Below are 13,062 nucleotides of genomic sequence, written 5' to 3' on the forward strand. Positions count from 1 at the left end.
TATTTTGGCTACAGAACCCCAGCTATCTCTAATCCGTCCTTACTATCCCTCAGCTCTAGTGTGGCAAAACTGAAACTCCAAGATGGCCTCAGTCAGGTCAGCTTCTGGGTTGACAGCAGAGGTGGTATTCAGCAGGTTCTGACCAGTTCTGGAGAACTGGTAGCGGAAATTTTGAGTAGTTTGGAGAACCGGCAAATACCACCTCTGACTGGAGATTTTACAGTATCCTTCCCCTGCCATGCCCAACAAGTCCTGCCCACAAAACCGGTAGTAAAAATTTTTTTGAATCCCACCACTGGTTGACAGATAAAGCAGATAAACTGATTCTTAGCAGAAATCATGGAAGCAACAGTGTTAAATTCCTTAACTTTATAACTCTTGGAGATTTCTTCATATACATTCATAGAGTTGCATTAGAAAGCCACAATTTCTTTTTGTAGCCAGAACTTTACTTTCTCCCAGAAACATGCTGTGTCAGTCTTCTACAGTGAGAGCATCTCATTTTGAATTATTCTGGTTTTTTTTTTTTTTTGCCATTCCTTTTTTGAATGGTGATTTTCTTTATACTTCTGTGATTGCTGGCTTATAGGAAGCTATGTGACTGCAAATTCTGATTTAGATTCTTCTTAGTAAAAGTTATCTGCCTCCCACTGTCAGGAAAGCAGATAAGTAAGGAAGAGACAACTTCTGTCAAACTGTTGAGTTGAAAATGGAAGGCTTCAGCTGAGCATGAAAGCTAAATAGAAACAATCAGGCATGATCCTTTAGGTTAACTACTTGTTGCAAGAGCCTAATTGCAAGAAACTGTTCCTGTCACTAATGAAATATCACTGGCTGAAAGATTGATTGGACAGATTGGTTTAAATCCTTCAAAGCCCATTTTTGTGACCCAATTGATGGCACAGAGGCACACACAAATTCAATTTCCACTAGTCAGTTACAAAATCAGAAGGAAGGAAGGAAGGAAGGGGGAGAGAGAAAGAAAGAGAGAGAGAGAGAGAGAAAGGAAGGAAGGAAGGAAGGAAGGAAGGAAGGAAGGAAGGAAGGAAGGAAGGAAGGAAGGAAGAAAGAAAGAAAGAAAGAAAGAAAGAAAGAAAGAAAGAAAGAAAGAAAGAAAGAAAGAAAGAAAGAAAGAAAGAAAGAAGGAAAGAAAAAATCAGCTTTTAAGATGATTATTTTTCAGTCCTTTCTTTCTTGGATCAATGCACAATATTGTTAGAAGAAATGATATTTTTTTTCTGCCTTGTTAGGTTGAAACATTTTGCTAGTTACATGAACCTAGGATGTTAAACAAAACTGTTCCACGGCCTCAGTGGGTTTCTTAGGTTTTAAAGTTTAAGGTGATATGCTTGCATCTGCACATACAATATTAGTTCAGCCAATCTCACCTTTGAAATTTGCAATATTATTATATTAACAAATATGAGTACTGTATTAACTAATTCAGTCTATTCATAATCATGAAACCTTAAGAAGCTTTTTTTTCCCTTCCCACATTACCATATCACCACAATATGGTGGGGTTAAACAAAAATAGTCATTGCTAAATGCCTTATAAAATTGATTAAAAGACCCTACATCATGTGGAGAAGTTGATTCATATAATCTATATTCATATATAAAATTGTACATTTTAATTAAGCTTCAATTCATTATGTTAATTAAGGACTACATTCTCTTAATGCATTTTGCCTGGCCAGTTCAATATCTCCAAAAAATACTTATAGCAGTGTCCTTTTAGGAAAGTGAGAGGGCTTTGAAATGACTTTTCAGTGGACATATATTTGTTCCCACCCATCTTCCAAAAACTGATCAAAACTGGTCAAATCCTCTTCCAGAAGGTTTAGTTATATGATTTAGTTATAGTTTGGTTAATTTATAGCAAATTGTCTTTGTTATTTTCCTATTCCTCAGTGTTGAGAAATTTTATTTTGGATGTTGTTATATATTAGTAATTTTATTACAGATTATTAGTAAGAGATTCAGAAACCTATGCTTACAGTTATAAGTCAAATATCAGACTATTAGATAACTCAAACTACACATGGTAACATCTACCAGATCTTAGCTGAGCCTGAACCTGGAAGTTAAATAGGATTGTTAATATTTGAAATAGGAGACCATCAGAAAATATTTAGATTACATGAAGAAATAGAAGTTAAACATGACTCTATGGCCTTTCATGGGGAGCCCACAGGAGCACAGAGTCATGAGTTGTTTGGTAAAATGAGAGCCCGCTCTTTGCCTTTGTCAACCAATTTAACATTTAATTTGAATATACTGTTTTATATTTTGATCCTTAATTGTACATGGCCAAGAGTCCCTCTCTGAAGCAGATGAGCAGTTCAGAAATATGAAATATAAATATTTTTTAAAAGTTCAGAAGAAGGCAATGGCAAATGTCTGAATTATTGCCCCAAAATTATATATATATACATATAGTCACCAAGAGTTAAGTGTGAGCTGAGGGAATTTTTATTCCAAAGGTAGTTTATCAAGAGGCACCTGAACTTTCTGTTTTTTCTTTGAAGACATTTCACTTCTCATTCAAGAAGCTTCTTCAGCTCTGACATTTTACCTTTATGCTATAACTTAGATTTGTACAATAAATATATTATTGTATCTGAAATGAAGGGAAATATTGCCTCTCTAAGGACACAACACAACATAGCACATATGTACATAATATTTTATTGTACCACACTCCTTCTCCAACAACAGGCTATTACACTGGGTTAATTCTGCCCTTCTAGGACTTTGCAAGATGGTATTGTTCCATTAATATGTCTAATATTCAATCCTTTATATTGTGTCTTAATGCTAAGTTTAAACAAAAGTCTCAAAGTTTATAAAATAGCATACATTGTCTTTTTACAAAGTTCTTACACTGTTTGGAATGAAGTGCTGTTTCAGTGTGGTTTACTCCTCTTCTGGTTAATTCTGAGCTCCAGGCAAAGCTCCAAGCTCCAGGCAGGATTCCCACCAGGATATGCTGCTCATTGTAGCTTATGATCCTGGCAGTTGAATGAAAGTTCTCTTGCCTGCCAATTTTCAGATGTCGCCTTTGCTTCCCCGTCAGTGTGCTGCCTGCTTATCACGTTTGCTGCTACACTCTCCCCTTCCCCACTCTTAGTGTTTGTTTTTATAAGCTCAGAAGACAGGATGGGATGAGGCTGCCTCTGGACCAGCACATCCTTGAAAACATGAGGATGTGGCTCAGGGGTGGGATTCAAAATTTTTAACAACCGGTTCTGTGGGTGTGGCTTAGTTGGTGGGCATGGCTTGGTGGTCATGTTATTGGCTGGGTGTGGCCAACTCAATATCACTCACATTGAGGCACACATCTCCTCGCCTGGCCTCTCATGACTGTGGGGATGCTGCAACAGTCGTAAGTGTGAAAAATGGTCATAAGTCACTTTTTTCAGTGCCATTGTAACTTTGAATGGTCACTCCACACAAGCAAAGTATCAGCAAAAGAAGGGGAAAAAAACTCCAGAGAAGTTCCTGAGACAGGAAGTCTAGTCGTGCCAAGAACATAACAAGGGTTAATAGAGAGGCAGTTTCTGTAAGCAACACCAGAATGTTTCCTTCCTGCCTTCCTTACAGGATTAGGCCAGTAATTTCTTCTAACAACAGGTTCTCTGACCTGCTTAGAATGTTAACAACAGGTTCTAGCAAATAAGTGCAAACTGGTAGAATCCCACCCCTGATGTGGCTCAATTATCACAGGCAGCAGCAGCAGCACCAACTTGGATGCCTGTTAATACAGTTCTGATGGAATGGTGAATGCTTGAGGGAGATAGGGAGGACCTTGTCTGCATGTCTATCATGAAAAGAGCAGAGAACAACCCCAACTTCACTCATTCACACACAGCAACAGAGTACATATGTTTACAGACTTTCTGCCTGCTGTGCCTAAAGGCTGCTCTGATGAAGGAGCAATATGAGGTTGGAGAAGACAACAAGGAAGATAGCAAATGCAAAGGACAACAAAAAGAATCCTGCAGAGAAAGCACCTGCTGGATTACTCTTTATCAGGCCTGTATAAACAGACCCCCCCCCCCCATCTTTCTACATTGCCTGGCCTTGGTATAACTCATTGTCCAAGCAGAGAAAGGAGGTTGGTTCCTCAAATTGGCAACCCTTTTTCCCCAGGGGAAAAGAACCAAAGCAGGGACTCCATCAATAAGGAGTTGCTTTTATGCTCACAGCTGAAGTTGAAAGGTTTATTGAGACTGATGATGTGAGAACTGGAGAACAATGCTCAAATTGCCACTTCAGAAGAGTTCCTTGGTGAGACGTTTTATTTTGAATGTAGCTTTGAATTCTTGACTGCTGTGGCTACAAAGAGTTTCCTTTTGTTTTCAAACTCTGTCCCAGAAAGCTCAAGGGAGTGTGAAGAAGAAACTTCTGTAGGTTCTCTACATCTTTAGAGTCCAGGTTTGCTTTCATTAGCCAACTCCCCATCTGCAAGGATCTGAAAGAAAAAGATCATTAGCACAAATTGATTGAGTTCCTAGTGTCCCACTGACATGGACTACATTGGTTTCAGATTATACAGTGATACATTAGAAATGCCATGGTAGCATGCATACTTTATCGAAATAGCTTAGGCATAGTGGTTGAATCTTGTTCTGGAAGTGAGTGACATATACTATTTAAACTGTCTCCTGGGCTCTCTCACATTGAGCGGTAACAGGTTTTCTGTACATGTTTTTTTTAGGTTGTTATTCTTATACAGAAAAAGATATTTTTAATTTCCTATTACTTGCCAAAATAATCATTTTTTTTAATTCTGTAAAGAAAAGATCAAAAAGATGATGCAGGAAAGCAACTTATTTCAGCTGGGGAAAAAATGTTTATTTTTGCACTTACCATTTTGTATTTCTAAAAACTCCCTCTTTGATTAATTGCTTTGTATACCTATGCATTTGTGCTTTCCTCAGTATTATGGGAATTATGGGTTTAGAAAAGCTATCCATCTCTGCATGAGAAAACTCTACTAGTTTAACTGAAGCATGTGGATGTAATATTTAGTTACATTTGAACAGATATTGAGAATGAAACTGAAAATGTTGAACCTTATTTCAACCAAATCAGGATTTAAATTCCTAAAGCTTGAGTGCATGGATAAACCAGTTTCATTGATTAAAGGATGATTCATTGCAGGTGACAGATTTTCAAAACACATGCTACACTGGTTGAAGGCCATCTAACAATTGAATAACAAACTTAGAAAAGATGTTAAACAACTCTACTTGTTAATGCACTGCTATTTTCCCCTCTGTATGATGTGACACTAAAGTTTAAGGTTATCTATAGCACATATGGTAAGCAAACTTGAAATAGTTGCCATTTCTGGTTAGCATGGAATGCAAAATCAATTACTTACCCCATTTTACATTCTGATTACTAACTCATATCTGGTAATTTGTTACTACAATAGTATTGCACTTTTTAAAATTTGGGCACAATGCATTTTGCAAAGCTAGTGTTACAGAATGTAAACTTGTGTTGTGGACATACTCTGGGTAACAAAGCAATTGTGGTTTATTCAGCAAACCATGGTCTGACAAACCACAGTTTAATCTAAGTGCAAATTTAATTAGAATGATACTTTAAGGTCCTTGCTGTATATCTTAAAATCAAGAATAACGTCCATATTTCTTTAAATGGTCTCACCAACACAAACTCCTTTCCCTCCATGTGAGAAATACTGATTTTAAATGTTTACACTGTTGAATCATTTTTTGTTAAAAAATAACACATTTAAAATAAATGTGACAATATAGGTTTTATTGGCATCAATTCTATAGATAGAAACAGTGCAGCAGTTGTTCAAAGGATCTATTCCTTATTTATGAGCAAATTGGAAGAATAGCTTTGTTTTGTTTCCTGATGGTAGGTCGGTATATTTATTTTTTATTTATTTTATTTATTTATTTATTTTGATTCTACCTACTACATGGTGAGGTGTCAGCAACAACATATTAGCTTTAAAATGGTTGCTCAATTTTAAATGCTTGGGGTAAAACTTGGGTTATATTTTCATTTCTGATATAACAGAGAAGCTGTGCCAAAACTGACTTGAACTGCCCTTATTATATAGTGTATGGGTGGAATTGAGGTTACTAACCTAGGTCATTTTTTCTGAATTGCCTACAAAGTGTATGAATACTTTGATTGACTCATGCCCTAATGTCAGTAGTGGTAAATATCTATGGGTTTAACAGTTTGCTGCACACTTTGCATCAGTGATATATGGAATGCAAATGGTAAAGACATGAATTAAAGGATGAAATGAAAGATATGAACCTAAGTTGTGTGGAATGACTACTAGTGATTTACATATAAGGAATACATTGTTTTAACCTTGTAAGCCTCCCAATATCTATTATGTGGGATGAATGGCTTTATAAATCATATAAATAAATGTATGCATTTGTAAACAAAAGTAGCTAGTTTATAAAACAATCACAATCAGAAATGGTACATTTAGTAACTTCCATTGACACCCAATCTAATGGGAACAAATTAAATATAAAATACAGAACAATATATTTTTCATGGTCTTTCAAAAACTCATCAAAATGGGCACCAGCCAAACTCTGGGAGTTGGGAAGGCTATTCATAAGAACATGAGCTATAGCGAAGAAAATTTCCTTTGTCCTCCTGAGCTTCTAAGATGGATGTACCTTAATTATCCTTTTGCACAATGAAAACATAATAAACTTCTGTTTGAAGCAGACAATACTTAAGATCCAAAGCATAAAAAGCTGGAAAACCAGTATTTTGAATTGTTCTCAGAAATCTATGAGCAGCCAATGCAATGCTTGCTAATGTGTTGTTATAAAGCCACAAAAGCTCTTAAATATGAGCAAATGGACTCTCACATTCTATATAAAAAGCAGTTTCTTGGCAATCCTCAAAGCATCCCTGGGTAAAGCACTTTGCATATTATAGCTTTTAGGTGTTAAGGGTATCAGTTGCTATTATCAAAGACACTTGTTCCAAATAAGATGATGATGTTTGTTCATCTTTTTCAAAGAGGACCTTGACATCTAATGAGTTATGGGCTGTCCACAGTGTGTCTGCAGGTGGCTGGTAAGACATATATGGTCATGAAATGTTCTGCCACTTGTCGGGCAGACATGTGTGGGCACCACTATTGCAGCATTTGCAGCTCTGGCTTTGCGGAGTGCTTGCTTCTCTTGTGCTATGGTTGTCCATCTGTTCTCAAATGTCTGGCAGCATTGGTGGATCAATCAACATGGTGCATGTTGATCGATCTAGTGCCAGGATTTCCCAGGAGGTGGTGTTGATATCCAGGGACTTGAGAGAGGCTTTCAGTGTGTCTTTGTATCACTTCCTTTGTCCCCCATGCAATCACTTTCCTTGAGACAGCTCACCATAGAGGTGTTGTTTTGGAAATGCGGTGGTTTAGCATCCTTGCAACATGGCCTGCCTAGCATGTCTGGGCTTTAATCAGAAAGGTGTGAACTGATGGCAGGTCTACTCTGGAGAGGACTTCTGTGTCTGGCACCTTGTCCTGCCACCAGATCCTCCAAAGTCTGTGGAGGCAGGTAATGTGGAAATGGTTCAATTGCCAAGAGTGCCTCCTGTATACAGTCCAAGACTCACTAGCATACATCAGGGTAGTTAGTCAGTAGACTTTGAGTGTTGTTGCAAGGCTTATTCCAGTGGAAGCTGGTAAGTTTCTCTGTCCAGTGTTCACATGCAAATCCATCAGATGCTTTCATTTTTCATTAACTAAAGCATGACATGTTTTTCCTTCACAGATCCAGTCCATGGTCCTCAGAATGTCGAGGTTGTAGACATCCGATCACGTCAGTTGACTTTGCAGTGGGAACCTTTTGGTTATGTTGTGACTCGTTGCCACAGCTATAACTTGACAGTTCATTACCAGTATATATTCAACCAGCAGAAATATGAAGCAGAGGAACTAATTCAGACATCATCACATTACACGTTGCGAGGATTGCGCCCCTTCATGACTATTCGATTGAGGTTGGCTCTTTCAAATCCAGAGGGCAAGATGGAGAGTGAAGAATTGGTGGTTCAAACAGAAGAGGATGGTAAGAAATAAAGTTCTTACTATTTAAATTGTTTGGGGATGAAAGGGAATTAAAAACTGCTTAAAATAAGATTTTACTGGTAGATAAAAATTCAACCAATATGATTCACAGCTCATTCCAAAAATAGACTAAAATTTGATATTGTGGAAATAAACCTCTGAAAATTGTTGCAGGGTAAAATTATAGCTAATACTAAACATAATGAAGCTTCCCATTTTGCTTTTTGTGGATGATTCGTTCTGATTACATCTTAACAAAATCAATAACTATACAGTATGTGTTGGGAGATTTTGGTTGTCTTCTCTAAATATGTGTCAAAATGTTTCAGGTGAGTTTGCTTAAAGTGTGCTTAAGAATTAATGTTCAAGGGCTTGTCAAAGTTGATGATTACTGCATTTTTAAAAAAGTTATTTCAGGTTAATAGATACTGTGTTAACTAGGTATCTGAACAGCAGTAGTTATTCCTTACTGCTATTTACTCATTATTTATTTAAAATGTCATTCTTCCAGGAGGGTAAGAGAAGGAAAGGAATTAAAGATCTATATGTTGATTAAACATATTTATATTTCATATTTCTAAACTGCCCAACTCCTTCAGAGAAGAGATATCTCTTTATGGAAGTGAGTAACCTAATTCAAGGGTCCCCATCCCTGGGCTGTGAGCAGTGGGCATGCATATGTGTGTGCAAAGCTCCATGCATGCCCACTGCATGCACAAATTGAGCTGTGGGTGCGCCTGCCACTGCCAGCACCACCAATTCACAAAACTGGGACAGTTGGGGATCACTGACCTAATTAATAGAACACAAAAAAAATTAAGCACTTCAGTTTTATTTGGACTCACTATTGAACATCCCTGCTTAATGATCACTCATTCAGTAACCATTCAAACTTACAATGGTGCTGAATGAATGGTAGTTACAACCAATCCCCACACTTATTTCAGTTTCAATGTCCCTATGGTTACATGATTGCCATTTGCAATAATCTTTTCTGCTTTCCTACAGTCAATGGAAAGATTGGCAGAAGGTTACAAATGGTGACCACAATATGCCCATGCTTAATGACCCATGGTGTTTCATTTTAATAGAGGCAACCGGAAGTGCTAGAACAGGGCTGTCAAATTCCTGGCCCTTAGGCCAGATGCGTCATGCACTTGACAGCCCACACACCCAGTTTAGCGAAGGGGGGGAAAGTCCCAATACATCACATGAGTCACCCCTGGCTAGAATTTCTATCACCAAGTGATGCAGTCACATGCCATTGTACTTTATGACTGTGTCACTTGACAATGGAAATTCAGGTGTCAATGTTATTAAGGGAGGACTATCTGTTATTTACAGTGCATTCATATTATTGTGGCACACAAATGTGTATGTGGTTTTGGAAAAATTGCACAATGTTTTGTCAAAAATTGGAGTGTACATTGATTTTAATGTTAGGTTATAGAGAAAAAATGAAACATTATGATTTACAAAGTTTTCATTTTATTTTTAGTTCCTGGAACTGTTCCCCTTGAATCTATTCAGGGAGGACCATTTGAAGAGAAGATCTATGTTCAGTGGAAGCCACCAAATGAAACTAATGGAATAATTACCCTCTATGAGGTAAGATAGAATTAATGCCTCAAGGTCTGCTTCTTCTATCCCTTCTATTCATATGATGGATTTTATAGTTACTTTTGGAGTGTTAATTATTATGGCATGTTGTCACTTGGCTAAAAGGATTGGAGTGTTTAGTGAATAGTTCTGCATTGGTTTGTAAGGATATATTGTAGTGAAAGGATTTGAATTACTAGTGTCTTACAACTCCTTAACTCAAATACCCTGATGCTTGTACCAAATAAAACTCATGCTCTTTACTTTTGCTTGTAATTGATGGCATAGTAGTAGATATATAAAGAAATCCTAGTTATGAAATGAGAATAATTTATAGTGGTATGTCAATGCAAACATACCTACAGCTGAACTGAGGTAAAATGAATGTCACAAATCTTAAGATCAAATATTGTCTCAAACTGGTACGTCTTCACAAATTTGAGATTGAAGTGTAATTACTGCATACATAATGAAGTCTACTGCAAATCTGGTCTGTGCTGGATATAGTTTTCACTTTGCCTGAATTACCAGATGCGATTCAGTCCCATTGATCAGATATAGAAGGGTTTTTTTTTCATTGTAGTAGGAATTCTGGAGAATGGAAGATAGACATTATATATTCTTTGTATGTTGGGATGATTCCTTCAGGAAATCTAAAGTCCTAAGTTCTTAAAATGCTACGATTTAGCATTATGAGAATAAAATAGTATTTATCTGGATTTATGTCATCTCCCTTTGTCTTTCTCTGTGGAATGTAGCCATGTGAAAATCAAAAACTTCCATATTAGTTTGATTGCTGCAATTAATAGCAATTAGTGATTTTAATCAGGAAGCCAAAATGAAGATTAGAATCTCTTGCATGTCATGGTTTAATTCCTATATTCTGACAAGAAGAGATGAAATGTGAATGGTAAAATTATACTGTATTTTCTACCTGCAGTTTTCTTTAAAGGTTCAGTTGATACACCAAGTGAAAGACTTTTGAAAATGGAATATGATCTTGTGTATTGTGTTGACTTTTAGTATCTCTTATCACTACAGTAGTTTCATTGAAATGCCTCTGCTATAAAAGCAGATGGCAGAAGGTTGGGGGTTTGCAGCAAGGTTAATATGCTGAGCCTTTCACATCTGGAAACATGATTTTCCAAAGTGGTTTGGGTCAAAGGAAGAAATTGAGTTGAATGCTTTCAGCGGAGTCTCGGTGGATCTTTGTGGATGTCACTGAAAAGCTTCCACTGTTTGCTGCAACTAGCAATCTGTGCAGTAGACATTCTCCATTGTGTTTTTTATACTGCAGACCAGAGTATTTTAGGTTACAAGATGAGGAATGCAGTGTTTCTAACTTGAAATTAAATTCAGACAGTATCATTGCCACTGGGATAACAGTCCTTAAATAGCAAGTTACATCTCTACAAAAGATGTTCAATTAAAATAAAACTCTATGTATTTTAATGTAATCGAAATATTTACAATGGGAATTTGGATGATCTGGTGTTATAAAAATTACCAGGAGAAATTACAATACAGGTAGTCCTTGACTTATGAACATGAATTGCACCCAAAATTTCTATTGTTAAATGAGACATCTGCTCCATTTTATGACCTTTCTTGCCACAGTTGTTAAATGAATCACTGCAGTTGTTAAGTTAGTGGCACTGTTGTTAAGTGAATCTGGCTTTTGTGTGTGGGAATAAAACTTTGGCTTGGGTTTGGGTAATGATTAATCTAATACCACATTGTGAAGGTCACAAAAGATGATCACATGACCCCAGGACACTGCAACTGTCATAAATATGAGTCAGTTACCAAGAGTCTGAATTTTTATCACGTGGCCATGGGAATGTTGCAATGGTCACAGGTGTGAAAATGGCACTTTTTCAGTGCCATTATAACTTTGAATGGTCACTAAATAATTTGAAGTCTACCTGTATAGGCTTTTTTACTTTTTTGAAAAAATACTTCTATATTCTTGCAAAAAAAACAAAAAAACCTAAAGATCATGTTTGTAAAGTTGAGCCAGGAAAAAAATGAAACTTGACTTTTTTCTTTAGATATTTATGTATGGCAGCAAAATAAACTCAGTTGTCTATAGCAGCATCTACAAAATGGATGAGAGCCCCATGGGGACTGCCAAAGGAGCACTTTTAGGGCAGCACCAGTCTGGAGTTCTGATGGAGCTGTTAGGCAGTGATGAAAGACATCCCCTTTTTTTGTCAACAAAAGAATTTACGTTGGATGTAATCTATTGGGTAGCAAGCAGAAAAGGCTTAGATAATGTGCTATATCTTGAAGAGAATTCTGGGAGTTGAACTGACACAGAAATATTTCTAAAAAGATACTAGTTCTTGTCTACTTAGAGGAGACCTGATAGCAGTTTTCCAATATTTGAAGGGCTGTCACAGGGAAAAGAAGAACAATTTATTCTTCATAGCACTTGAAAGCAGGATAAGAAACAATGGGTAGAAGCTTGTCAGAGAAAATCCAACTTGGAAATAAGGAGAAATTTCCTGATGCTGAGAATGATTAATCGGTGCCTCTCAGGGTTGTGTGTGCTCAATTGCTGGAGATTTTCAGGAAAAGATTGGACAACCATTTGTCTTGGATGATATAAGGACTCCTGCCTTGGGCAGGGGGGTGGGAGACCTCTGAGGCTCTTCCAGCCCAATGATTCTGTGATTCTAAGTGAAAACATTTCTCATGAAATATTGACCTGCATTGCACATCTTTGCAATAGCAAATCACACAGTGTCTGATACTGCAGAATCCGAGAAAGAACCTACAACTGCACACTTCAATTGTTTCTTATGCATTAGACAAAGCAAGATTTCCAGCATTTGAAGGAAACCCTTCTATGCATTTATAAATGTTCTTCTCATGATAAGCTACACTGAACTCACAATCCCAATATCATTTCTTTGTTATGTATGTTATATGAGAAAAGGTATGGAAAACTTAGGCTATATAAGCATTTTAATATATACAAAATGCTAAATCCTCATCAGAGTTAGTTGTGAATGTATTGTGTTGTGTCCGGCGCAAAGGAAAGGAGACTCGGAGCCAGTGACTCAATTCAGCTCATTTATTGGTCCCGAGATCGGCTCGGGTTCCGTAAGGAAAAGCGGCGGCTTTTATTCTTTGGCGCGGCGGCCGCAGCCAATGGCACCGCTTTGAATCTCCCGCGATTAGTTTCCACCAATCGCGGGAGATTCAGCGGCGGGCCAATCAGTGCGGCTCGCTCGGCCAATCCGCTCGCTGTGCGTCTTGGCCAATCGCTGTGCGGTTCTACAAGAATGGTAATGACTGTACAGAACACCCCTCCCCTCTTGGTCGGGTCTTATGTAACGTAGTCCCATAAGTAGGCGGGGCTA

At 37.4% G+C, this 13,062-nt stretch overlaps 1 protein-coding gene across 2 annotated transcripts in view; it reads left to right on the plus strand.

Moving 5' to 3' along the window:
• PTPRT (protein tyrosine phosphatase receptor type T) overlaps nt 1-13,062 on the plus strand; it is a 687,970-nt gene that overhangs the window by 490,816 nt on the left and 184,092 nt on the right. For both annotated transcript variants that reach the window (XM_087959374.1, XM_087959375.1), the window contains exons 8-9: nt 7,800-8,096; nt 9,594-9,703. In XM_087959374.1, coding sequence (XP_087815500.1) covers nt 7,800-8,096; nt 9,594-9,703 — 407 coding nt within the window. The remainder of the gene's footprint in view (nt 1-7,799; nt 8,097-9,593; nt 9,704-13,062) is intronic.

This window comes from Notechis scutatus, chromosome 3, assembly GCF_049901735.1.
Source record: "Notechis scutatus isolate UNSWTSFEM ecotype Mainland chromosome 3, rNotScu1.2, whole genome shotgun sequence".
Lineage (NCBI taxonomy): Eukaryota > Metazoa > Chordata > Lepidosauria > Squamata > Elapidae > Notechis > Notechis scutatus.